The 24,757-nt window shown below is 48.2% G+C and overlaps 4 protein-coding genes across 6 annotated transcripts; 1 reads left to right on the top strand and 3 right to left on the bottom strand.

Moving 5' to 3' along the window:
- Positions 1 to 246: 246 nt before the first annotated feature.
- On the bottom strand, positions 247 to 7,652 carry LOC147229639 (uncharacterized). The gene is made up of 2 exons (XM_086155153.1): positions 7,181 to 7,652; positions 247 to 5,451 (listed from the first exon to the last, which is right to left on the bottom strand). Exons 1-2 carry the CDS (start codon positions 7,269 to 7,271, stop codon positions 1,211 to 1,213), a joined length of 4,332 nt encoding a protein of 1,443 aa, XP_086011279.1. The 5' UTR covers positions 7,272 to 7,652; the 3' UTR covers positions 247 to 1,210.
- A 779-nt stretch (positions 7,653 to 8,431) lies between these two features.
- Positions 8,432 to 13,982, bottom strand: LOC147229638 (uncharacterized). Of its 2 annotated transcripts, none has more exons than XM_086155155.1 (2): positions 13,540 to 13,982; positions 8,432 to 13,311 (listed from the first exon to the last, which is right to left on the bottom strand). In XM_086155155.1, the coding sequence occupies exons 1-2, from the start codon at positions 13,928 to 13,930 to the stop codon at positions 9,932 to 9,934; spliced, it is 3,771 nt and encodes a 1,256-aa protein (XP_086011281.1). In that variant the 5' UTR covers positions 13,931 to 13,982; the 3' UTR covers positions 8,432 to 9,931. The 2 variants fall into 2 exon arrangements, with proteins under 2 accessions (XP_086011281.1, XP_086011282.1); XM_086155156.1 differs by having other exon boundaries at positions 13,718 to 13,843.
- Positions 13,983 to 15,368: 1,386 nt separating this feature from the next.
- LOC147229637 (uncharacterized) lies at positions 15,369 to 19,496 on the bottom strand. Of its 2 annotated transcripts, none has more exons than XM_086155188.1 (3): positions 18,371 to 19,496; positions 17,340 to 17,765; positions 15,369 to 17,255 (listed from the first exon to the last, which is right to left on the bottom strand). In XM_086155188.1, exons 1-3 carry the CDS (start codon positions 18,624 to 18,626, stop codon positions 16,402 to 16,404), a joined length of 1,536 nt encoding a protein of 511 aa, XP_086011314.1. In that variant the 5' UTR covers positions 18,627 to 19,496; the 3' UTR covers positions 15,369 to 16,401. The 2 variants fall into 2 exon arrangements, with proteins under 2 accessions (XP_086011314.1, XP_086011315.1); XM_086155189.1 differs by having other exon boundaries at positions 17,340 to 17,761.
- A 2,957-nt stretch (positions 19,497 to 22,453) lies between these two features.
- Positions 22,454 to 24,162, top strand: LOC147229636 (trypsin-3-like). The gene is made up of 5 exons (XM_086155217.1): positions 22,454 to 22,493; positions 22,571 to 22,727; positions 23,457 to 23,710; positions 23,783 to 23,919; positions 24,013 to 24,162. The coding sequence occupies exons 1-5, from the start codon at positions 22,454 to 22,456 to the stop codon at positions 24,160 to 24,162; spliced, it is 738 nt and encodes a 245-aa protein (XP_086011343.1).
- Positions 24,163 to 24,757: the final 595 nt, after the last annotated feature.

The raw sequence follows: 24,757 nt of genomic DNA, 5'->3' as shown, positions 1-24,757 counted from the left end.
GAATAATAAACTTACAGGACCAAGTTGACGGGTTTCTCTTGAATTCTCTTGTATTAATGTTAGTCCTCCATTTAAACACTGAGGACACGTCAATCACAACACACACCTGAGCAAATTGTGTATGTGTGTGTGTGTGTGTGCGCACAACAGCAGGAATGTCACGATTATATTTCTTTTGCCATCTTTCCTTTAAATATGAATTGAAACTCTAAACAAAATCAGTGTTCAACAATCAAACCGGTCATGTTTTTCCTGGAAAATCAAGGTTTATTTATTACATTTTTTGACAGCTTTTTTTCTTTATAACTTCAGAAAAGCCAAACTTTAACAAGCAGTCAAAAGGAGTCTTGGTCTTTTAAAGGGGAAGGGGGAATAAATAGAGCAAACATCTCTTTCACAATGCAAATATGAACGTTTCCAGTACAGAAGTGGCAGAGTAAGTAACAACTATCCTCAAGGAACATTAGTGCTATTTTTTTAAAGTCATGAGTAGCTTTTTTTTGTCACAACATAGAAATGAAACACTGAAAAGGAAAAGTCATCGGCGTTTATAATCAAGTCATGCAGAACATGTTGCACAGTTGTATATCTTTTTTTTTTTTTTTTAAATAGTATTTGTGTTCCCGATCGGGTCATTTTCCCAACAGTTCGCATAAAAAAACAGTGCAAGTTTTTGAAGGTCATGTCTTGTTTTTTTTCTCTCTGAAATACGCAACTCGATTCGTGTCAAAACGGTTGAGCAGAATTTAAAACTGTCCGGTCAAACTTCATCGTCGGAGCCTTTCTTGGAGCTCATACATGCTTGAGACGTGCACTTAGTAAATGAACCTTTTTGTTAATGAAAATAAAACGTTCGCTCATCTGCCGATGATCCGCAAATGGTACGACAGGACAATCGGAAGGGGCAAAGGATCAGCAGCTGGCACAAAACACTTCATTTGACACCTTAACTTAGTTTAAAGAGTATAAAATTATTTATACAAATATGGAATTCTTGAACATTTACTTATCCAGTGTAAAGGAAAGCCTGAGAATTGAAAAAAAACAAAAAACAAAACTGCCTCTTTTTTTTTTTTCCTTCTTAATATATAGAATCTCAAACAATACAGAAAACAAATAGGGGAGATCAACTTCCCGCTTGAGACGAGCAAAACATACTAAATGTAAACAAAAACACACTCTACAGTGTCTGCGTTTGTTATTTTCAGTTCTAATAAAGTCCTCTGGTGTGTTCATTATAGTGCTGGTGCAATTCAGTTTCTTCACAAAAAGTAGTTCCACATTCAGAGCAGGTAAGGCCAGCTGGATGTCCTGGCAGGAGAGTGGCGGCGGCGGCGGCGGCGGCGCTGGCGGCGCTTCGCCCTCTGCAATCGCTGAAACATTCCTGGTGATGATTGATAAGGTCCTGTATTTCGCTGAAGGTCCTGGGGCAGGTGGAGCAACGGTAGAAGTCGTCGCTACGGTGCTGAGTGTCGTAATTGTGGAACGCGGCGGGCGACAGAAAGGCTTTGCCACAACGTCGGTACTTAAGGCTACTCTGCGCTGAGTCCTCGGGGTTGAACGCGGCTCGGCCCGACGCGGCGGACGGAGAGAAATTCCCCCGATTGTCGCTCGACGCGTTGGGTTTGAAAGGCTTCTGGGACAGAGCGGCGCTGAGCCGGAAGCGAACCTCGTTCGGGAGCCGACAGCGGACCTCGTCGTGCCAGGCCAGGTGCTGCTGCAGCTGATTCTCCGTCCAAAAACCGTGGCAGCACAAGGCGCAGCAATAAGGACGGCTTTTGGCTTTGGCTCGGTGTGTTCCCAAGTGTCCCTCCGTCTGGAACGCCTTCCCACATTTGTTACACTTGTAAAGAAATTTGGCCTTGAGCTCCGACAGGCGGCTGAACGGCGGGGAAACTTCGGCTTCCAGCGTCTGGATCACCTGATTGGGCTCCCAGTCCATCTTTTTGCATACTTTGTGGTCAAGAAGTGCAGCTTGGGCGCTCGGCGGAGGGGAGCCCGCTTTCACTTTTTTCTGTCCTCCGCCGGCGGCGTCACTTCTCTTCGCGCCGATGACATTGGGTACAGCCGACGCGCCGTCTCTGGGTTTTACGCCACCTGTCAGATTCTTACTTTCCTTTTCGGCGACCAGAGTAACCTCGTTTTCTCCCGATGCGCCCTGCGAGTGCGCCTGCCACTTGTGGGCGCGTAGGCCTCTGGCTTTGGTGAAGCTCAAAGGGCACAGGGGACACTGGTGAATTTTTATCTTCATCACCGACGAGGCGGACGTCTTCCTTTTGAGGCCGGCGTCGGCCAGCTCCGCGTCTCGGTCCGACGAATGACGGCGGGATCCGTCTCCCCGACGACGAGCGGCCTCCGAAGTTTCGCCGTGGTCCGTTTCATAGTGGGCGGCCAAGAGGGAGTTTTCCACAAAAGTTTCGTTACACCGGGAACACGAAAACGTCGGGCGATCTCTGCTCGCGTCAACCTCCGGCCGAGGCGAGCTTCGGCGCTGGGAGTTCGGTTTCCGCGGGTCCCAGAGAGGAGGCCGGTCCGTCAGCTGCTCCTTCTCGGGGGACTCCGTCCTTTCCAAGTGCCATTTTTTGTGGGAGCTGTGCGCCGAGCTGGAAGTGAAGCGCTTCCCACATTCTGAGCAGTGAAAGAATCCTTTTTTCGGCTCTTCCGCTTTAGGATGCTTAAGCGCTACCGATACGGGAGGTTTGGCTTTGACGCCAGATTTCTTTCTGCCCCGGGCGTGAATTCTCTTGTGCAAGTTTAAAGCTCCGATCACCGAGAAGCCTCGGTCGCATCTTTTGCACTTGTACTTCAAATCATTCGCGTTTGGGTTTTCTGGATCGGGTTCGCCTTCTATCTGAGCCTCTGCGGCGCAACCGCTAGTCTTCTCATCGGAAGGATCCGCTGAATTCTTATCATCGCTGTCTTGTGAGTTGGCGTCCGCGTGATCTTTTGGCATGTTCTCCAAGTTTTCCATCTTAAAATCCACACCGTCGACCGGCTCTTTTTTGACGCAGAGCTTTTGGTGAGCCTTCAAGGAGGACTTGCTGTTGAAGTGCGCCAGGCAGGAGGCGCACTGGAGGCCCTCCAGGCTGACGGAGGAGCCGGGCGACGACGGCGAGTGTCCCGTTTCGTAACCGTGGCTTTTCATATGGAACTGAAGCGCCTTTTCCCTCGAGAACAACTTCCCACAGTCCGGACAGCCGTACGTGTTCTTCTTCAGCTGCTCCACCTGGTGCTGGAAGGACTTACTGGGCGGGGGGAGTAACTGGTCGCTGTGGACAACCTGGTGCCGGAGAAGGCTGGAAAACAGACGGAAGGTCCGGTTGCAGAGCTCGCACTTGTGATTTCCGTTTTCGTGTTTGCGCATGTGCAACGTCATGATGCCTCTGTGTCGGAATTTTTGACCGCACACCGGGCAGGCCACCTTCAGACTGGTGCGTGAACTTCCGGCGTGCGGCGATCCCACGACACCTTTCCTTAGCCTCAGTTCTGCGCATTGATTTGGACTTTGCTTGTGATGGGAGTAAGCGCCCAAAGACCAAAAACCCTTTCCGCACTGTTCACAGTGGTAGATTTTTGGGCCCAGGAGCGTTTTTTTGGGATTGTACTCTTTCTTCTGCGCCGTGCAATTGTTCATGTGGTTAAACAGGCGACTCGCGTGCGTATAAGACACCGAGCAATCCGGGCACTGAAACTGTTTTGTTTTTGGATGCTGCGACTGATGGGACACAAAAGAGGAGAAATCGGAGAAGCACTTCCCGCACTCTTCGCACGAAAAAGACTCTTGCCGGTCGGGCTGGCGATGTGCGTCGCGACTCGGGCGAGGATCCCCCGGGTCGTTCGCGCGAGCGGAATTCGCCGGATCGTAGCCGAGCGACTGACCCGGCGTCTGTTGTCTCTTCTTATGCCACATCCTGTGGACGCGCAGCGACGACGCGCTGCAAAACCTACGGTAGCACTCGGGACAGTCAAACCTGTCCACGGCGGTTTTGCTCTCGGCTTCGGCGGCCAACAGGGTGCCGTGCTCGTCGGTCGGCTCGAAGTCGATCTGTATGATTTTTAAATCCATCTCCGGCTTCGAAACGAAGCCGCCCGCCGAAAAGCAGGATTCGCCGTCTTCTTTCCCGTCCTGATCCGACTCGCACAGGAGCTCCAGGTCAGAATTCACGTCTGGGTCGGGCTCGTCTTCGGATTCACTGGCGCTGATCACCTGCACGTTGAAGTCGCCGGGCTCGTAACTCTCCGCGTCCTCGTCCTCCTCGGTGACGTGAGCGCTTCCTTCGACCACGGCTTCCGGAGGCAAATTCCGAGCGTCTACCGCTTCGGCCGAGCGCTCGGTATCTTTCCTCGGGTCTTCCGAATGTTTCCGTTGAGGTAGTAGGGACGCGTCCTTCTGGGCCAGCTTCTCGGTTTCTCGGAAAACCTCGGTGTGATGAAGTTGATGAGCGTGAAGAGCCGAGGCCCTGGAGAACCTGAGCCCGCAATCCTGACATTCAAACGCCTTTTTCTGCAGCTGACACACTTGATGGAGGAAGGACTTGGCCGGGGTTTCGTCGCTGTGGGCCGTGCGCTGATGCCTGTAATAGAACGTCAAGGTCATGAACACTTTTCCACACTCCTCGCAGGGAAACCTCTTGGCTGAATCGTCCGAGTGGTTGGCGTGCCATCTTTGATGGTTGAAGAGGGCAATGTGGCCGCTGAAGGACTTCTTGCATTCGCCGCAGTAAAAGTCGGCGCAGTTTTTCTTTGGTTTCTCTTTGATTTCTTCCGGAGAACACTGGCTGTTTCGGCTAAACCGCTGGTGCGTTTTCAGGCGAAACAAAGCGGTAAAAGCTTTGCCGCAAGAACACTTGTACAGTTTTTCGGGACTCTCGGCAGCGTGGTTTTCACTTTGCTTGGCTTCAACCGCCGGCTCCTCGGCCTGAAACGAGTCCCCCGAAGTCCTGCTGCGTGACTTTACCAACTTCTCCTCGTGGCACCGGCGGTGCGCGTCGAGAGCGGACGCGCGGGAATAACTCCGTCCGCACGATTCACACCGAAATGACTTTTTTTTCAAATGCTCAAGGTCATGAAAAAGGGATTTGGAGGCTTGTCTGTGCGACCGCTGATGGTTGAGGAAGTGCCCGATCACGCCGTAGCATTTCCCGCAGTCTGGACATTCAAAGGTTTGCTGCTTGGCGGAGGCAGGATTCCGCTGAGCACTCGATTCCTCCGGTGACGTTCGGCCGTGCTTGTCCTTCATGTGGGAGTGGAATTCACTCGGCTCGGAGAAAGACAGCGAACACGTCGCACAAAAACTCGTCTTTACGCCGCCTTTTTCAGTAGCGGGTAAACCGTCCAACGGGTCGTCCAAAAACACTCGGTTTCCTCGAGGATGCCTTCGGCGATGCTCCGAGCAGGCCGACTCTTCAGTGAAGGCTTCTCCACAATCTTGACAGCAGGATAGGCCGACCCCTACAAATAGAAAGGGGAAAATACGTGGTCAAGGCCACTCCTGCTTCCAAAGAAAGAAAGATAGAAAGGAAAATAAAATACAAATACACAGGTGCATATCATGTCTTTATTTTAAAAGTAAGAACGTACAATATGGTATGGTCACAAAGCACTCTGCAAAATTAAGGCATCTCGATCGAAGAAGGCTTCATGGATGGATCTCGACAGAAAGCAGAAGTAAAGGCGGCCAAAGTGGTACGCTATCGTTCCCTTGCACTCCAGCGTGCACATCCATGCCAGCTCGAACATGTTGTTTTTGGTCGTTTTTGTTTGGCAAACTCTTATCTTTGGGGTGGAACACACAGTCAACTCACAGCTGAACACTGACCACACAACGTTTTCAACCAGAACTACAAACTGAATGTTTGACTGTTCATTTCATTATCATTACCATGTAACATTTCGAAAACGGCGGCATTGTTTCTCGGAGATTATTAGCATTGCTACGTAGGCTGAATCCAAATGCAAATTACAAATATGGATCTTTTACTTTTTCTAATGAATGCAGACGGGTGAACCTTCGGGCCGACTGAGAGTCATACAGTGCCTTCCTGTGGTCTGGAGGTCACCGTATAACTGACTTGAGGTTTCAGTTTGCATAGCTTCATGCTTTTGTTTTGCTTTGGGTTTGTTTTTCTTTCCCACTCTCTTAAATCCCTGCTTCACTCTTGACCAATGCTCAGCAATTTCTCTGACATGGACGATCACAAATGAAGCATGGCTGCAATTCTGACATTTCCACCGATAGACTAAATGCCTTTTTAGTCAAATATCCGACTGAGTTTCAAAATGGGCCAGAAAATGCTCATTTTTGTTGATCAGAGGGGTTACAAAAAAGAAATAAAACCGTCAGTTTGCGTAGGTTTAGTACATCCTTTCATTCTGTGACTAGACTGGCTTGAAGCAGTTGGCAAAAAGCTGCCTATTTTTGTCACCATGGAAGAAGCGCAGGGGGCAAAGGAAGCAGAGCGCTGCTTGCTTGCCTGCATACACATCCAAACACACACACACACACACACACACACACACACACACACACACACACACACACGCGCACACAAACACACACACATTAAAGCTGAATGCAGGGAAAACTGCTCCTCTTACAAGCCATCGCCATCGGAGGAACTGGGTTTCAAATTTCCGATTTTGACGTTTATGCATCGGGAGTCGAGTGCATGAGTCAATCCTAAGCCTCTTTCACTTGGTTAGAATCAATGACTTCATATTAATGTGTAATAATATGATTAAATCCTAATCCCGAAAGGATCTACTTTACTTTATCCCATTTTGATGTTGGCTGCGAAGATGTGCTTATGCATTTTGTGATTAATTTTAAGTAATTGTAAGTCATTTTTAAACTGGGTTTATCTTCCACAACTAACACATCTCACAATGCTGCTTAATTTATCTCCCAGCTGTACCTTCACGGAGTTTACTTTTGCAATTCTGTATAAATATTTAGTTTGACAGAATTAACCAGGCCGTGCTTTTCATTCAAGGACCGATGAGCAACATCGAAACATGCAAAAACACCAAATTTCATGCAGGACGGTGTGTTTTGTGCTTGTTTTTTTTTTTTTTTGTTCCCTGCATGAGTTCTGGCCAAATCCATGCCTGTCTAGAAACCAATGAATGACGGCGGTGTGGCTTTCTGATGTCCGCACCACCTTTTTGGACGGATACTTACCGGTTTCCACCGCCGGCGGACCGCTGCTGTTCCCGGCGAAGGGTCCATCCGCAGCCCCGCGGTCTCCGGTCGCCGCGGCGGCTCCATCCATCTTGGCGCGGCTCTATTTATTAGCACTAGCTTAAATTCTAGCTAGCATTCGCTAGCTAAGCGGCGCTAGCTAAGCGGTTTTGTTTGTGCTTCCCTCCGCAACCGTAACGGCACCGCGCCGACACGCGTGGATTGTGTGTGTCTTTTGTTGATTTTTTTTTTGTTTTTACACCACCGCCGTGACATCGATTGGCATGTCGGTGTGTTTTACCGAGGCGAAAGACGACGGGGGAGCTCGGCTAACACCGGCCGACTCCAACACACACCTGCACCCTGCTGGGCTCATCCTTCGCCGGAAGTGGATTCTTCTTCTTCTGTTTTGTTTCCTCTAAAGCCGAGCGTTGGATGCAGGGATGAAAACACTGATTCTCCAATCTAAAAAAAATAATAATATAAATTATATATATTTTTCTCTTAATTCCATTCTGTATAGCGCATTTTATAGATGTACAGTTTATTGTATGCTTATTGTACATGTAGTATATTTAAGATGTGCAGCCTATGGTGTAAAACAGTTTATTATACTGTTCATTTATAGATTTGTGGCCCTTCAATTGTCCCCTGGGAACAAATAAAAAGGTTTCTGAATTAACTTGAATTCATGAATTTGTATATATTTGTGCTCTAGTGATAAATTCCTTTGTCACTAATTCTTGGTTTAAGCTTTCAGAGTTGAATTCCTAATTCCAACTGTATACGTAAATATAAAAATACATACAGGACTGTCTCAGAAAATTAAAATATTGTGATAAAGTTCTTTATCTTCTGTAATGTAATTACAAAAACAAAAATGTCATACATTCTGGATTCATTACAATTCAACAGAAATATTGCAACCCTTTTATTATTTTAATATTGCTGATTATGGCTTACATCTTAAGAAAACTCAAAAATCCGATCTGACAATGTTAGAATATCATGAAAAAGTCATTTTTGTTTTTTTAATTGCATTACAGAAGATAAAGAACTTTATAACGATATTCAAATATTCTGAGACAGTCCTGTGTGTCCCCATTTAAATGTTTTCAAGGGCGTACTTCAAGACAACAGGTTTGTGCATCAAATGGATGTAAAAATATAATATAATCAACTTTGAAATGTCATGAATCAGAATTTTCATCAAAATCCTCTTCAGAATTAAATACACACAAATCAATAATCAAAGGCAAGTTTTATTTAATCCAATATGAAGACATCACAGGAAGTTTCTATTTTGTTCCATGCTAAAACAGCGGATAGAGGTAGAAGGGCCCATTTTTATTTTATTTTTTTCTTGAAATTCATGACGCTAAGTGCTCAGACACACATGGGTGGTTCATCTTTTTCTTTTCCTCTTTTATTTTCCACAAATGGACCATGTTTTTTTTTACAGTAGTAACAAAGATATTCAGTCCAGTCATTTGAAACCCTAATCAAATATTACAGGAGTGGGGATTTTGTACTCTAGAACCCATGCAAGCAAAGTAGGTTCATGATTAACCTTGGACTAAATAAATATTGGTATATTCTGATCCTACATGGTCGTTTTTGTAGAAGATACAGAACATGGTTCTTGGCATTTAGCAAAAGGTGCCAAGTCCTTTCTGCCCGTATCTGAAATGTGAAGAGATTATTGGTCGTAACACATTGCCAGAGTTATCTAGCTATCTGACTAAAACCTGACGGACCTAAACAGTTATATTACCAGTTATAATTGTCTTGCCACTTTGAAAAATACTAATGATAAAACTTCACATAAACCCAAGTTAAATTTATTTCTAAAAAAGAAAACAACAAAAAAAAAAAACTATCTACTGCTTGATTACAGTGTCAGAAGTAATAATGTAACCTTACTCACTGGCTATTCACTCAGAAACCCTATTTTGGTGAAAACTCTTAACGGTGAGATGACCTTCACACTGATAACTTTGCCACACATTGCTTACCCATTGTTTTTATATATGTATATATATATATATATATACATATATATATATACTACTGAGAACTTTGCTTATGAGATATCCGGATCCAGACGATGGCTCCATGAAAACAAGTGCTTCCTAACAGGACTATACAGTATGGAGTCAGCTTATCGTTGTACGTAGAAGAGAGAGTTTCTCTGTGTTTCGGGAGTGAGGTCACATTGTTGAGTCTACCTTAAGCACAAACTAGGCCTAGAATACCAAGACAGCAGACATGCAGACTGTACTCCTAAAAGGCACACAGTATACTGTACATGAAGAAACACAGTTCAAATGGTTCATGAACGGGACTATAAAAGTACTAATTTTCTAAATCTAAAGGTTATTGGCAATAAATGAAATGCAGACCGTAGGGTCTCAGTCACCTGCAACCCTCAGAATACGTTTAAAACCGGTTCGATATTTGGATATCTGAAATGCATTTAAAAACGGTGAAACTAGCGGAGCGGCACGCTCGCTCGCGGACGCTAGTCCAAACCTAAGTTATTTGTAGTAACTGAGAACTTGTGAAGACAACAGGAAGAGACTTATATCGAGTGCGCAGCCGAAATATAGTCTCACGTCTACATGTATTTGCTTCTAATGCCCATCCAAGTCAACTGGTCAGCCTGCACAGCTGAGGGTCAGATACATGAGGTTTGAGCAAATCTATTAAAAAAAAAACACACAACTAAGAGTTTGTACTAGTCCAGAAATGTCAAATCTCTCCTTGTGCGTGTTGTAAGTAATGCATTTGTAGATCCAACTCGCGAGGGAGAGAGCACCCACATATCATGCACTGGAGGAGCCGGTCCGGGGCGAAAGGCAAACGGGGTCCCGGTTTGGGGGGTTCAGTCTGTGGGGCGAGCTGCGGCGCGAAGATAATGTTCGGAGCCGGGGGTCTCGGCAGCGAAGCGACCGCGACGGAGTGGAGAGGATGAGAACCCGGCAGAGCCAGGGAGGGCAACTGGGCGAGCGAGGGGGTGAAAAAAGGCGAAGCCGAATTTATGATGATTTGAGTGGCCGTGACCATCGGCTGCTGCTGCTGCTGCTGCTGCTGGACGTCCTGTCCGTTTCCTGGTTTGAGTTGCCCGCCGAGCACCGTCTGAGGACCCGCGGGATTATTTTGGAAGCCCCGTACCGGCGTCCCCACCCCCTCGTATTGGATGGCGACGGGAACCTTCTGAGTTGCCGTTTGATTCTGCGCGCTGGACCAGGAGGGCGACCCTTGCTTTTGCTGCGGCTGAAAATCTTGATTATTCACTAGTTTTTCCGGGGAGTTTGCAGTCTTTGAAACCCCCGGCGGCGTTTGTAGGTCCGGCACTGCGCTATCTACCCCGTGAGACGCGGACGCTGACGTGGGACCGCTTTGGTCGAGCTGAGCTGAGGTGGACGCGCCCGCTACGCCTGGAGAGTCGCTCCACGGCTTCTCCGGCTGACTAACAGTCGTCGGTATTACTTGAGGATTACTCGAGTCCCACGCCCTGGCGTCCTCTTTCTTAGGGGGTGTGGAGGGCTCTTTTTTCGGCGAACCCGGGGCGCCCGGCCATCTCGGCGGTTGGAGCTCCTGACCGAGAGCGTTCGGAGAGTTCTGAGAGTTTGCCTGCGGAGCGGGTCGGACGCTCCACAGCGCCGCGCCGTCCGTGAAGGTGGACGGCGCCGAGAATTCCTGCTGCAAAGAGTTCGAGGGAGCTGAAGTTGCGGATGCGGCTGTGCTACTCCAAGTGAGCGGCACGGACTGCCTGTGCTGTTCCAGCTCGCTCACCCACGACGGGCTGGACTTTTTTGGCACGACGACAGACGCGCCGTGAGCCGTCTCCGAGGTCCGAACGCACACGGCGCCGGACTGAGATCCCGAAGGGTCGTCCGCCCGGCCCGTTCTGGTGCGGCGGTGGTGGAGGCCGGGCTGAGGGGGAGGCGACGACGGGACGGGCATGACCTCCCCGCCGTCCACCTTCCACTGGACGGGCGGCGGGTGTAGCGCGGCTTGCGAGTCCACGTGGGATGAGAGCACGGACGATTGCGGCGGATCCGCCGCCGTGTATGGGGGCGGCTGGGAGTCCGCCGTCCCTGAGCTTCCCGCCGATCTGGACAGGCCCCACGCCGGCCTCCCCCCTCTCCTCCCCCTCCCCCCTCTCCCTCTCATCCTCCCGCCCACCGTGTGAGAGTTATACTGGCCGAACCCCTGGCGTTTACGAGCGTGGATCTTCTGGTGCACCAGCAGGCTGCTGAACCAGGAGAAAGACTTGTTGCACTCGTCGCACCGGTGAGGCCTCTCTCCCGTGTGCGTGTTCATGTGGTCGCGGAGCAGGTAGGCCAACCCAAAGCTCTTGTCGCAAAGGTCGCACTTGTGAGGCTTGTCGCCGTTGTGCGAGAGCATGTGGTGCTGCAGCTGCGTCTCGTCGCTGTAGCCTTTGCGGCAGCTGGTGCAGCGGAAGGGTTTTTCCTGATGCAGCTTCTGGTGGGTTCTCATGTTCTGCAGGAAGGCAAAGTCCTTGCCGCAGTCGGGACACTTGTATGGCTTCTTGCCCGTGTGGATGATGAGATGCTGCTGTAAGTAGCTGCTGAATCGGAAGCCTTTGCCGCACACTTTGCACTGGTAAGGCTTGTCCTTGGAATGTATGCGCATGTGGAGCTCCAGCACCGAGCGGTGGCGGAAGGCTTTCCCGCACTCCGAACACTTGTGCGACTTGGAGTTCGCGCCGTCGCCCTTCCACTTCCCCTGCGCGTCGTCCTCGCCGCCGCCGCTAAACGACGAGAACCGAGTTTGCGGCGAGGCGGCCGAGCCTTTGTCTAAGAACGGCGCTACGGATTTGTGGGCACTTAGCATGTGTAACTTCAAACTCAGTTCGTCGCGGAAAATACTGGGACAGTGAGGACACGTGTGTCCTTTATCCCAGTACTTGTTGCTTTCCTTTGGTTGTTTGGGGCTCCGCTCCAATGTCTCGTACTCCGCCTCGTGCACGAGCATGTGGGCCCTCAGGATGGCTGGTGTGCTGTAGGTCTGCGTGCAAAGGGGACATCCGAAGGTGCGTTTGGGCTCCTCGCTCTGATCCGCGTCCTCCGTCCCCTGCGAGGGCGCGGCGGCCGGAGGCGGCGGCGGCGGCGGCGGCTCGGCGTCGCGCAGTCTGTGCTGCCGACAGTGCGCCTTCATGTTCTGGGCGAAGGCGAACTTTTTGCCGCACTCGGGGCAGCGGAAGGGCTTCTGGCCCGTGTGCAGGTACTGGTGCTGATGGAGGAGGCTGCTGTACTTGAAGATCTTCCCGCAGATGTTGCAGAGGTGCGAGCGAGCGTTGTCCGTGTGCTTGCGGCGGTGGTCTTCCATGACGGAGTAGTGCTTGAAGACCATGCCGCACTCCGGGCACTCGTAAGGTTTGAGGGCAGAGTGACATCGCTGGTGGAGGCGCAGGGCCGTATTGTTCTGGAAAGTTTGATTGCACTCTTTACACGCGTAGGTGACCTCCTGCGAGTGGAGCATCATGTGCTTCGTGACGGATACTTTGAACTGGAACTCCTGGCGGCAAAGTGGGCAGTGGTAAGGCTTGTCTGCTGTATTGCTGCAGTTGTGGTCCCTCAGCTTCTCCACCTTGGGGAAAACCCTCTCGCATTCGGCGCATTCGAAACCGCCCGCTTCCTCTTCGTCCTTGTCCTCCTCCACCTTCTCCGCCTCCGTCGGCGCGTCTTTCTTCGGGGCGAGAACCTGCTCCTCCTTCTCTTTATGTTCATTCCTGTGTTTGATGAGGCTGCTGCGGTGCTGAAAGGTAAGGCCACACTCTTTGCAGGTGAGGGGCGAGAGCTCGTCCTCGTGCGCGTGGAAGTGGCGGTGGAGGTTGAACGTCTCCCGCCGGTTGAAGCTCTTCCCGCACTCCTTGCACATCAGCCGGCACCTTCTGGGCTTGGCCGTCGAAACGGGGTCCGCCGCTTCCGCTCGGTCCGCCTCGCCCTTGTCTTCGGCCGGCTCCTCCGGCGCCTCCGCGGCCGCGACCCCCTGCTCCGGACGGGGGTCGTCTCCGTCCCGGACTCCCCCTTCTCCTTCGCCGCCGCCGCGCGCCGCCTTCCGCCTCACCTCCCTGCGACGCCTCGCCACACTTTTGGGGCCTGGAAGAAAAGAAAGGCTTGAAAACACTCCGGCGTGCACGGCTTAGCGGTGGTGGATGGATGGCGTGGACTGCATGCAGCTACCGCAGCTGACGAGCGTGCTGGAACCCGGAGTGCGGTTTACTTGCTAAAACTAGGGGAGCGCGGCTGACCTGCGGTGGGAGGTGCAGCCGGGGTTAGCCCGGAGGCTAAAGCTAATGGGAAAATGCATTGACAACGTTAGCGTACCACTTTTACTATTCTCGTCGTGGCGCGTTTTCGCCGCTCCGCCGTCTTCCTCGGGCTCGGACCAGTCCAGAGCCCACTGGTCGCGTCCGGGAGGCTCGGCCGTGCCCGCAGCCGCCGCTCGGTCCTCGGATGCGCTACATGTTGTTTTGTCGGCTCCGGCAGCGGACTCGACACTAACCTCAGGACGGCTGCAGCCGCCGCCGCCGCCGCCGCCGCCGTCTTTGCCGGCGTCGGATCGGCGCTCCCGGTCGGGACCCGCCGCTCCCTGACTAACCGCCGCCTCGCCCGGCCGCTCCGAGCCGCGCGGCCGGGCGTCCGCGTCCCTTCCCCCGGACGCGTCCGCCTCCTCCGCCCGGCGCTCCGGAGACTCCGGCGGGGCGACGGCGGCCATATTTCACCCGCGCACCCCCTGTCCAGAGACGCACGCCAGCCAGCCCCCGACCAGGAAGTGCCATTTCCGCTCATGTTGTTTTTTTTTTTGTTTTGTTTTTCAAAATAAAGCCATGAAAAAAAAAAAAAAAATTTTTTAATTTGTGGGGGAGGAGATCTTTCTACCTGTGGAACTCCTCCTCTTTCCTGCAGGAAATCACCACTTGCTAGGTGAAATTAAATTCATTTCAAATTCAGGTGCAATATTGTTTTTTAATTATAGGATGCTGCTGTACAGATGCGGCTCACAGATGCGGGGATTATCAAAATATTTGCTTTCTGCACTTTTTGCACTACACACACTATTTACTGCGCTGATGCTTGAGCTGCCCCAGATCAGGTTAGGCACCAAGTTAGGCTATGCAGTGTGTGTGTGTGTGTACGTATGTGTACGTTTTTGTCTTAAAAAAAAAAAAAAAAAACAAGCCCAGCTTACTGTTCTGTATATTTCCTGTGCATCTTGTATTTGCAAGTGTTATTCGCAGTGCTTATGTCCTCTAGTGTAAGTCGCTTTGGATAAAAGCATCGGCCAAATGTAATGTAATGTAATGTAATACTTGCTATGCAATTTTTATATCGCAATACATTTTCAGGAATGAGTCCATCAGAGGAACAGCTTATATTTTGGAGAGAAGGTCAGAAAATCCAGGTTGAGATGGTTGCGTCATGTACAGAGGAGGGAAAGACGGATGCTGGAATTGGACCAGAGAAGATTGATGGATGTCGTGAGAGAAGATATGAAGTTAGTTGGTGTGAGAGAGCAGGATCAAGAGATTAGGGTTGTTAATGTGAATTCACTGCGGCGACCCCTGAAGGGAAAAGAGGAAAAATCAAGAGGCAGATGGTCAGGCTTCAGAATCCCGCTCTGCTGTGACACAACAACGCTTTAAGGCAAAAAGGCAAAACCTAGAGGTTGATCCTAGAGGCCGTCCATCCACACAGGAACAACGTTCGGGTGCCGGAAAGTGAGACAATGAAATGATACAGAGAGCAAGGTTAGATGGAGAAGGTTGATTTGCACTGTCGACCCCTGGAGGGAAAATCCGAAAGGAGGGAGAATAAAAAGTTTATATCGATGTACATTTCTCCACAGGACACATCTTCCAGCCGTCATTTGCAAGACACCTGTTTTTCTTCCCATATCTCTGTAAAACTTTGGACTAGACTGTATCTATTTTACATTTTCTGTTCCTTCACATTCTTCCAGGCTGCTGTGACAACTGAATTTCCCCAACGTGGGATCAATCGAGTCAATTTTGTCCTGTCGTAATATCACTCTTGACTTTTCAATTTTGGAGCCCTCTGGCGTAACGATTTTTTTTCAGGATTCATAAAGTTTTATCTTATTTTATCTCGAATCACAACCGATCTGTGCCTCCTCTCTCCTTCCACACAACGCATTTATATTCCATATTTCACTTTTATTAAAGTTTTGTTCACATTTTCATCCAAACAGTAGCTATCTACAAAATATAGCTTGTGCAAAACTACCGAGACGATGGCCAGATGCTGCTTCTCTTTATGGCTCCACGCAAATCCACACGCGCCCACACACACACACACACACACTCACTCACTCACTCATACACACACACACACACACATACACACACACCCATCGTACTGCATGCAAGAGTATAATAAATAGCCCTACTTCATGTACGCTTCTCAAAGTTCACCAGAAAGATGAAGATCTGAAGCCTGCAGCGACTCTTCTGCAGTGTTTTTCTGGGGGTTTTCTTGATTTGATTTTTTCACATCGCCAACAAACAAGCAATAATGTCACTTATTTTTGTAGTAGTAGTAGTTGTTGTTGTTGTTGTTGTTGTTGTTGTTTCAAAATGCACCGAAACATAAACACAGTCAAACTCCATTTTTCCCATCCGAGCAGGGAGAGATAAAGTGTGTAACCGTTTAAAAACACAAGCATACAATAGCGAATAATTACAATAGCAGTTTGACTACAATATACGGAAACAATTCCGGGTAAGTACTTTATGACAAAGTAGTTAGTATATCAGGAGCACTTTAGACAGTACTGAAATAGTAAGAGCATGGAGAGCAGTATGCGCAGTGACATACATCTTAAACATCGGCTCCTACATGAGGTTTGTGACGGGGTGATGTTGGGCGTCCCACGGATGAGGTCTCCTCTCTGAGAGAAGATCTGCCAGCGAGTATTTACATTTCGTCAGAGGAACCAGGCTGAGTATAAGGCCACCCTATTAATCTGTGTCTGAATCCATGATCTGCCGCGCTCCTCGCCGGAGAAGATAAATTACCGAAGTCGGGAGAATGTCGGCTCCAGACAGTTCACTTTGTTTTTACTGAAATGGCGTCCGGCGGGAGAGGAGCCGGGCTCGCTGTCGCTCACGTTGTCAAAAAACACCCCGAATTCACAACGTCTGCTTTTTGTTTTGCTTTACCGTCATCTCAGCGTCGCCTCCGCCGCCTGTGATCCACGGCTCGTCCTCGCCGAGGCCTCTGCACGCCCCCGTTGGTGTCGGCCGTCGGGTGCGGGGGGAACGGCCGGTGTACGTCGGGCGACGACGGCGCGGTCGCCGTGGTTATGGCCGAGTGATGATTCGGATGCTGGGAGGCCTGCGGCTGATGTATTTGCGTTTGCTGCGGCTGCGCGGCGTGTTGCTGATGCTGTAGCTGCGCCGCCTCCATCCGCGGCGGCGGCGGCTGCTGCTGCTGCTCGAGGTGCTGCAGCTGCTGTAAGTGCTGTTGGGGTGTTTGCGACTGGTGCGTTTGCTGCATGCGATGCTGCTGCTGCTGCTGCTGCTGCTGCTGCTGCTGGGCCTCCAGCACTCCGAGCAGCCTTTGCAAAAGGACATTGTTCTGCTGGAGACTTAGCGCCAACGCCTCCTGCGAGGCGACCAGTGTTCTCATGTCCTGCCTGAAACCCTCCCCGAACTCCCGCAGACTCTTCTCCACCCGGTTTCCCAGCTGAAGCGCCGCCTCCCCCAGGCCCCGCAGCTCGTCCTCCAGCCAGGAGCTGCGCGGCGGGGCCTCGAGGGGGCCCTGCTGGGCCCCGAGCGACGGCTGAGGGCTACTGGGCTGAGGGCTGCCGTTCAGGAAAGGGGCGCTGTAGAGCGGGGAGGGAGGCAGCCACCTCTCCGACGGAGGGGGCGGTCCGATGCCCAGTCCGAGTCCCAGTCCGAGTTTGTCCTCCATGCTGTTCTCCACCGGCTCACATTCGGGGTCTCCCACGTCTCTCTCCCGCTCCGGATTGTCCTCGTCCTTCTCTAAACCGTCTCTCTCCGACGGGTCGACGCCGACACCTGCGGGAGCGAAACAATCACAGTTGACAGCAGTTTCCGTCCGAGCAGACGGGAGACAGAGAAGCGGAGTAATAGCTTCTTTACCGGGATCCGACTCGGGGAAACAGGGGAAACTGGGCTTTGGTCGGGCGCTTTGCTTTTGCCTGGCTTGCTGAAGCCGGGGGCTCGACTGGGAAGGATGCCCGAGCATCGACGCCGCTCTGCTCGACGGCAGGTAACAGGTGCGGTGGCGGGCGTCAGCTAGCCTGCCCCCGTTACGTCGCTTCAAGTCATCCCAGCGCTTTTTCACCTCTCTGAGTGTCCGCGGGACTCTGGACACAGCGTTGACCCTCTCCAGGATTCCCGCCCAGATGCGTTCCCGCTCCCGCCGCCGGAGCCTCCCGGCGGGGCCGAACAGCTCCCCTTCGCACCGGGTGACCTCCGACACCAGCACCTCCAGCTCCGCTCCGCTGAAGCGACTCTTCCGCTTGCCGGCGCCACCGGCCGCCAAAGCGGCTGACATGGCTCTGTCTGAGGACAAGACGAAAATCAGCTCACTTTTGAGGAGAAGAGTGAAGCAAAAACATAGCGTTATTGCACGTTAGTAAAGATAAATAGACGAGCGACTCCCCTTTAAACTCAAACAGTTTGATTACTGAAGCTTTAAGGCGACTTTAAGGATGCATGTCGCACTTTTGAAATAGTAATTCTGCACATTTCAGCCCTTTTATGCTAGCATACTTGTTACGCTTGTAACAAAGACATCAACACATTTCACGTTATTTTACAGTTTCTGTCGTAATAACCAATTTATGGCTTACGATTCACTTCGAGCATGACATAGACAAAACGAGTGTGAAAATTGAGGGCGTCATCGTTAAAGGAAAAGAAAAAAACTTGTGTTTTAGCAAGGCTGGGATCTGCATGATGGCCAAACATTTGTGTCCTGCAAATTCTGATTTCAAACAAACTCATACTTGTACATTCTATCCATATCTATATATTTATATCAGCGCGGCAGCAACTATTCGATGAACAGATCTCACGGGCCTGCGTGTTTTTCCCAGCAGGGTCTTATTTAACAACGAACAAGGAGCAGCGTGATGTAGTTTGGGTGCTAATGTTTTCAGGCTCACTTTGCTCAATGGACAGGAGGTCGTCTGAGGACATGCCGGGCGCCATGATGTTCGGATGCACCACTACCACGTTGAAGGGGAGTCCCCCAGGTAATCCGCCGCTCTGGTCACAGCTACCCTCCGAGTCCTCATCCTCCCTGGGGAAGCCGTTTTCAGAGACTCCCCCGCCAAAGGGTCCCTCCGGAGACTCCACTTTGATGTGCATGGGAGGTGATTGCTCGTACAGCAGACCCCCCTCCTCGTAGTACTCAGTCATGGGTCAGACCTGGTTTACAGCAGAACTGACTGCCGGGTCAATTCTGACTCTGACAGCTGCCGTCCCATCAACACAAGTTCTTCTGAAGTGACCGCTTAGGACATGGCACCTCCTTGCAGCTCAGGAACCAGGGCTGTAGATCTTGCAAAATGCACAGCTATAGATTTCCTTCGGGATAGTTTTTAAAAGTCCACCTTGAATGAATCAGGTCATCCCTGCAGCTTAGTGACAGGCATAATGTGGCTCAGCAAAACATAGGGATCCTGCCGGCCAGCTGCGGCCGCTTAAATCCTCCTTTAAATCCATTTTTAGCACTCCGGTTGACGCTCATGTGTCACTGGAAACGTGTAAACATCGCATCAAAACAACCGGAGCCGGCCAGGTGCCTCGGCTAACCACCCAGCTGTTTAACACTGCGGCGCATCATCCGCACAGAGGATCACCTCCAAAGCTGAAAATGCAACAAAACGCCACACAACTTACAAACACGCCGCATATTATTCATGCACACCCGCATCTGCTTGACTGGAGATGCTGACTTCTGCGTTCTGTCGCATCGATGCGCATTTTTTTCTGCACCACATCCGCAATGGTTGCGCATTCCGCATACATTACAAACTGATCTTGCAAAAAAAAAAAAAAAAAAAAAAAAAAAAAGAGGGAGCTAGCCGTTAGCTAACAGGCTACAACCGTCTTAGGGGAAAGTCGCGGCTCGGCGTGGAGTGGCTGCCGCGGCCGGGCAGACGCGACGGGGACGCCGACGGTGCTCCCCGTCCTACCTGGCGGTGGCGACACATGGGAGGCGAAGCAAAACCAAAACACAATCGAGGGCAGCTGTTAGCTCGGCAACCGATACACAAACCCCGGGACCGTCGCATTTTGATGACGTCACGGGCGAGTTGCGTTCACGACCGACAGGAAGTTCAGCGGTGTTTAGAAAATCCGCAACAAAATTCGTTTGTTTTTTTTTTTTTGTTTTTTTTTTCAAACAAAGATTCAGTCCAATCTTTAAAAATAAGAGAATAATTTAGAATAAATACATTGAATAAATTCACCCATTGATCGATACGTCACGTGGACGCAAACAGCGACATTAATACACAGGAACTTAAAACTAGATATAGAAATACTAACTGCAGATTTGGCACCTTAAGTTTGATTTTTGTTTTAAAACCAATTTTATTTTATAAACACACACACACGCACACACACACACACACACACATTTATTTATATGTACCTGTGTATAAATGTGTGTGCTTATCTGTATTAATATATGTATTATAATATATAATATATTATAATTTATAATATATTATAATATGATATATTAATATATATATATATATATGTGTGTGTGTGTGTGTGTGTATACATATATCTACGTTTTCCATGCATGGACTTCGGATTTGTTCCATGTGTAATAACTTAAAATAAACCCAGCAAAAATATTGCAAAAAAACAAAACAAAACAATGAATGCGTTATTGTATACACACTCCTGATGTTTGAGTAACAATACCTTTAGATACCTGGACTTGGGAATTATAGCTGCATAAAATATCTTGCATTCATCTATAATAAAAGTATTGCAACACACAAAACATGGGCATCATTAGATTAGCATGACTAATATTTTTATTACCTTGAAAATAATCATAAATAATGCGTGTAAAGGTAAAGAAATTAAAAAGAATTGATTGTAGTGCCCCCTCTGTCTTGGTCTTTAGCTTGTATTTCTGTCAACACTTTAAAAGCATTGATCTGCAATTTAAATAGTGAAAGCTGTACATCTGTGCGTAGCATCTGCCACAGCTCTCAGGTGGGGTAATATTTAAACAATGCACACGGTGCATGGAAAAATACTTTGGACAGCGAGCGATAAAGTGCTTTCTTGTGATATAAAGAGAAAAGCTTCTGCTGCTGCGTGCAGGTTCAGCACGGTCAGTCCAACACAGTCATGAAATACTTCATCATATTTTCTGTTTGCTGCAGCTTGTGAGTATATACATATACATAAATATATACATAAATGTATATGTTGACCTTGCCATTTCTGTATAACTGTATATAGGATTTAATAAAAGCTGTTTTAAGGTGAAATTAAAGCTCAGGCTTTGCTTTTACCGCAGTTTTACCACATTTAGTTGCAACAATCACCCACTGGGAGAACAAAGTATACATGTAATAAAACTTGATGGTGATTTTCAACAGATGAATTAGAGAATGAGAGAAATCTCAGTGAATGAAATAAAGGAACTAAAGCTGCGCGCAAACTTTTGGTTTTAAGGAAAAGTTTTGGAATGACAGACATTGGAGGATTGTGCCAAACACACTCAAGCACTCTCCAGGGAAAACCCTTATTCTTGCAATCGAAGATTATCTCACACTGAAATAAGTTACAAGAAGGAACAACAGTTTTACACAATCTTCTGCTGCTTATTTTTGGTCACTTTTTTAAAGTCGAACCATAATAACTATTCCATCTTATAGGGTCAATAAAAGGCCTGGCATGGAAACCGGGACTTTATTTAGTTTGACAAAAAGTGCTCATAATTGCCCTGACAGCCCCCTCACCACTGTTTGATAAATGACCAGAGATGTGGAGGAAAACCAGTCCAAAGTCACACACACACACACACACACACACACACATACACACACACAGATTGAATTCGCTGTTATTCATCTATGTCATGCTCTTCCCCATTTTCACTTGTGCAGCATTCTAATGGAAAATGCTCGATAACAATAATATAAGTAATAATCACATCACCATAACATAATGATAATAACAACAACAACAATAATACAACTGATAACAATAATAATAATAATAGTAGTAGGGATGATCATAGTAATAATAATAATTACAATCATAATAATATGAATAATATGAATGATGAAGTGAAACAGCCTTTTGGATGAAGGTGAAACGTCTTCAAGTGAAAAGTTTTCAGGAAGAACTGATATGATATCATGATATGATGGAAAAAGGCTAGATGGATGGACTTTTCCTCGTGTTATTTATCATTCATCTTATTCATCAGCCGTGTTACGTGCACCATTCAAAAAAAAACATTTCCAGTACATGTTTATGGAGGTTAACATATGTATGTAAAAATATTTCTGTGTAAATATCTCATGTTATAACATGGGCTCTTGCGGATTATAGACAAGTGCGGCCTGTATAAGTACTCATATATTTATAATATATATAATATATATATATTTATTCGTTCATTTTTAGCTGGGGCAGCTTACATTCAGCTGCACTCAATGGTCTGGAAATTACGGTCATAGAAAATATTTCATATAATATTTATAAAGCTGTCATGAGCAGAAACACCCGAGACCGCAGTCGGAAACAGGCTTCATTTTTAATTTGTCATCTTCTGATGAATCGAAAGCCAATGCAAAGTGCCTCAAAACGTACCTATATTAACCTATATTTTCGTTTGTTTGTAAATTACCCGCCGGTTGTGCATATTTCATATAAATCTTTATTCCGCTATTATCACGTTTCCCTGAATATCTACCCTTCCATCCAGTGGAAAGACAAATTTAAACAAATCCTCGGATCCAATCATCTTTATGAAATAGTTTTAAAAAGAGACATGAAATGCAACATGCTTGCGTTCCATTTCGTCAATACATCGGCTGCTGTTTCACACATGTTTTCACACGCACGTTGTCCGATGAGATAAAGGTTGAAGAGAAAACGTCGGAAGCACGTGGCCTCGTCCGGCGGGATAAGCGAGCGGGAGGGGGTTTAAAAGCGTCCGGGATCATCGGGATCCGACACCGAGGCTCCGATCGCAAACCACCATGAAGGTTTTCATCCTCCTGGCTCTGTTCGCCGCGGCCTGTGAGTATGGCTTTTTTCGTATTCACGTTAGTTTAGGGAACCGTCCTCCTGCAAAACATCTTTTCCACCTCCGTCAGACGCCGCCCCCATCGAGGACGACAAGATCGTCGGGGGTAACGAGTGCGGGAAGAACTCCGTGCCGTACCAGGTGTCCCTGAACTCCGGCTACCATTTCTGCGGAGGTTCCCTGATCTCCAGCACCTGGGTGGTGTCCGCCGCTCACTGCTACAAGTCGTACGTGCAAACTTTCTCGGACTCGCGGCCCTCGGAACGATGTTTTGCGGCCTCCTGCCTGAAATCAAATCTTTGTGTTATTGCGGCCTGCGCGTTTTTTCTCATGTGCATCTTGGGGTTTTTCTAACCGTGGGTTTAAAATGAAAAAAAAAAAAAAAAACAGGCAAAGAAAAAAGTGAAAAAGCGACTTTGCATCCATTTTTTGCTTCAAAATTTGAAAACGAAATGATTTTTTGACGAAAAACGATATTTTCTTTTCTTATTTCTAAAAACCCACAAAAAAACGATAGCAAAAAACCAGGCAAAATTAAAAAGATTGATTTAATAACCAGAATAGCCTTTTAAACATTATACCTCCTCTTATACATGCTAACAATCCATTTTCAAATAAATTCAAGTGGCAAATTTTCCCACAGTGACAAGATTTTCTCTTTTAACTCACCAACATTTTTAGGGTGTAATTTCATCAATTCTTTTTTGATATGAATTTTTAATATTAATTCGTCATGAATTCTTTTAGAGGAACAGTACATTACATATAAAGATTTTTATAATTTAGCTGTTTACCTCCTTTACACTAAAACAAAGGAAAAATTTGGACTTAGTGGAGCTTCTAGTTAATGATTTTACCGGCACGGTTTCTCGCACCAACATCACGATCTTTCCGGGCACCACTTATTCAATCCTTCGGTTTAATTATCGCTCAAACCGGCACGCATCTCCCCACAGCCGCGTCCAGGTGCGCCTCGGCGAGCACAACATCGCCGTCAGCGAGGGAACCGAGCAGTTCATCAACTCCGCCAAGGTCATCAAGCACCCCAGATACAGCAGCCGCAACCTGGACAACGACATCATGCTGATCAAGCTGAGCAAGCCCGTCGCCCTGAACAGCTACGTCCGCACCGTCTCCCTGCCCTCCAGCTGTGCACGCTCAGGAACCCGCTGTCTCGTCTCCGGATGGGGCAACACCAGCCCCTCTGGAAGTCCGTGAAGCACCGTCTGAAGAGCCAATTCCCGTCGTCCGGTCACCGCTCTCATGTCTCGTCTTCTTCCAGACTACTACCCTGATCGTCTGAGGTGCCTCAACGTCCCCATCCTGAGCGACAGCAGCTGCAAGAAGGCCTACCCCGGACAGATCACCTCCAACATGTTCTGTGCCGGATACCTGGAGGGAGGCAAGGACTCCTGCCAGGTACCGGCAGACGTCCCCCTCGGGGTCTCCTGAAGTTCCTCCGGTGAACATCTCCTGCTCACCGACTGTGTTTTCCACCCCGTGTCCTTTCAGGGAGACTCCGGCGGCCCCGTGGTTTGTGACGGCTACCTGCAGGGCGTGGTGTCCTGGGGTTACGGCTGCGCCCAAAGGAACAAGCCTGGAGTCTACGCCAAGGTCTGCAACTACACCTCCTGGATCCGTTCCACCATGGCATCCAACTGAAGAAACATCGCCTGACTAGTTTCATCAAAATAAATGAGTAAAATGAACCTCAGTTCTGTTTGGCCTGGTGTTTCGCCTCTCATTTTTACCAACACACACAGACACACACACACACAGACACACACACACACACACGTTATTATTCATCCGTGTCGTGCTCTAACCTTCTCTCACTTGTTCAGCAATCAGCATAAAAAATGCTCCATAATAAGAACGACAATAATCATGATAATTGTCACTATAACAATAATACTAGTAATAATGGCATTAATAATAGTCACCATCAAATAATAATAATAATAACAGTAATGATCATGGTAATAAAAACAATAATCTATAATAAGGATTACAATCATATTATGATTATCATTAATAATAATATCACCATCACCACAATAATAATAATAATAACAGTAACAGTCATGATCATAGTACTAACAGCAACAATAATAAAGATTATAATCATGTTATTATTATTATCATTAATTATAATAATAATCACATCACCATCATAATAACAATAACACTAATGATCATAGAAATAACAACAATAATAATGATTACGATTGTACTATTATTATCATTAATTATAATA

Source organism: Fistularia commersonii, chromosome 11, assembly GCF_037954325.1.
Source record: "Fistularia commersonii isolate RoL2024-O1a breed Wild chromosome 11, RoL_Fcom_v1.0, whole genome shotgun sequence".
In the NCBI taxonomy this organism is placed as follows: Eukaryota; Metazoa; Chordata; class Actinopteri; order Syngnathiformes; family Fistulariidae; genus Fistularia; species Fistularia commersonii.
Note: the sequence above shows the minus strand (reverse complement) of the source record. Positions and strands in the feature narration are given on the sequence as shown.

Excerpts from the sequence above, each read along its gene's own strand:
- LOC147229638 (XM_086155155.1), bottom strand. The coding sequence starts at position 13,930 with ATGGCCGCCGTCGCCCCGCCGGAGTCTCCGGAGCGCCGGGCGGAGGAG. Across the intron at positions 13,312-13,539 it reads CGACGAGAATAGTAAAAGTG|GCCCCAAAAGTGTGGCGAGG; the intron begins GTACGCTAACGT and ends CTTTTCTTCCAG.
- LOC147229636 (XM_086155217.1), top strand. The coding sequence starts at position 22,454 with ATGAAGGTTTTCATCCTCCTGGCTCTGTTCGCCGCGGCCT. Across the intron at positions 22,728-23,456 it reads GCCGCTCACTGCTACAAGTC|CCGCGTCCAGGTGCGCCTCG; the intron begins GTACGTGCAAAC and ends ATCTCCCCACAG. Across the intron at positions 23,711-23,782 it reads CAACACCAGCCCCTCTGGAA|ACTACTACCCTGATCGTCTG; the intron begins GTCCGTGAAGCA and ends GTCTTCTTCCAG.
- LOC147229639 (XM_086155153.1), bottom strand. The coding sequence starts at position 7,271 with ATGGATGGAGCCGCCGCGGCGACCGGAGACCGCGGGGCTGCGGATGGA. Across the intron at positions 5,452-7,180 it reads TCCGCCGGCGGTGGAAACCG|GGGTCGGCCTATCCTGCTGT; the intron begins GTAAGTATCCGT and ends TTCTATTTGTAG.
- LOC147229637 (XM_086155188.1), bottom strand. The coding sequence starts at position 18,626 with ATGACTGAGTACTACGAGGAGGGGGGTCTGCTGTACGAGCAATCACCT. Across the intron at positions 17,766-18,370 it reads CCTCCTGTCCATTGAGCAAA|ACAGAGCCATGTCAGCCGCT; the intron begins GTGAGCCTGAAA and ends TCTTGTCCTCAG. Across the intron at positions 17,256-17,339 it reads TTTCCCCGAGTCGGATCCCG|GTGTCGGCGTCGACCCGTCG; the intron begins GTAAAGAAGCTA and ends TCGCTCCCGCAG.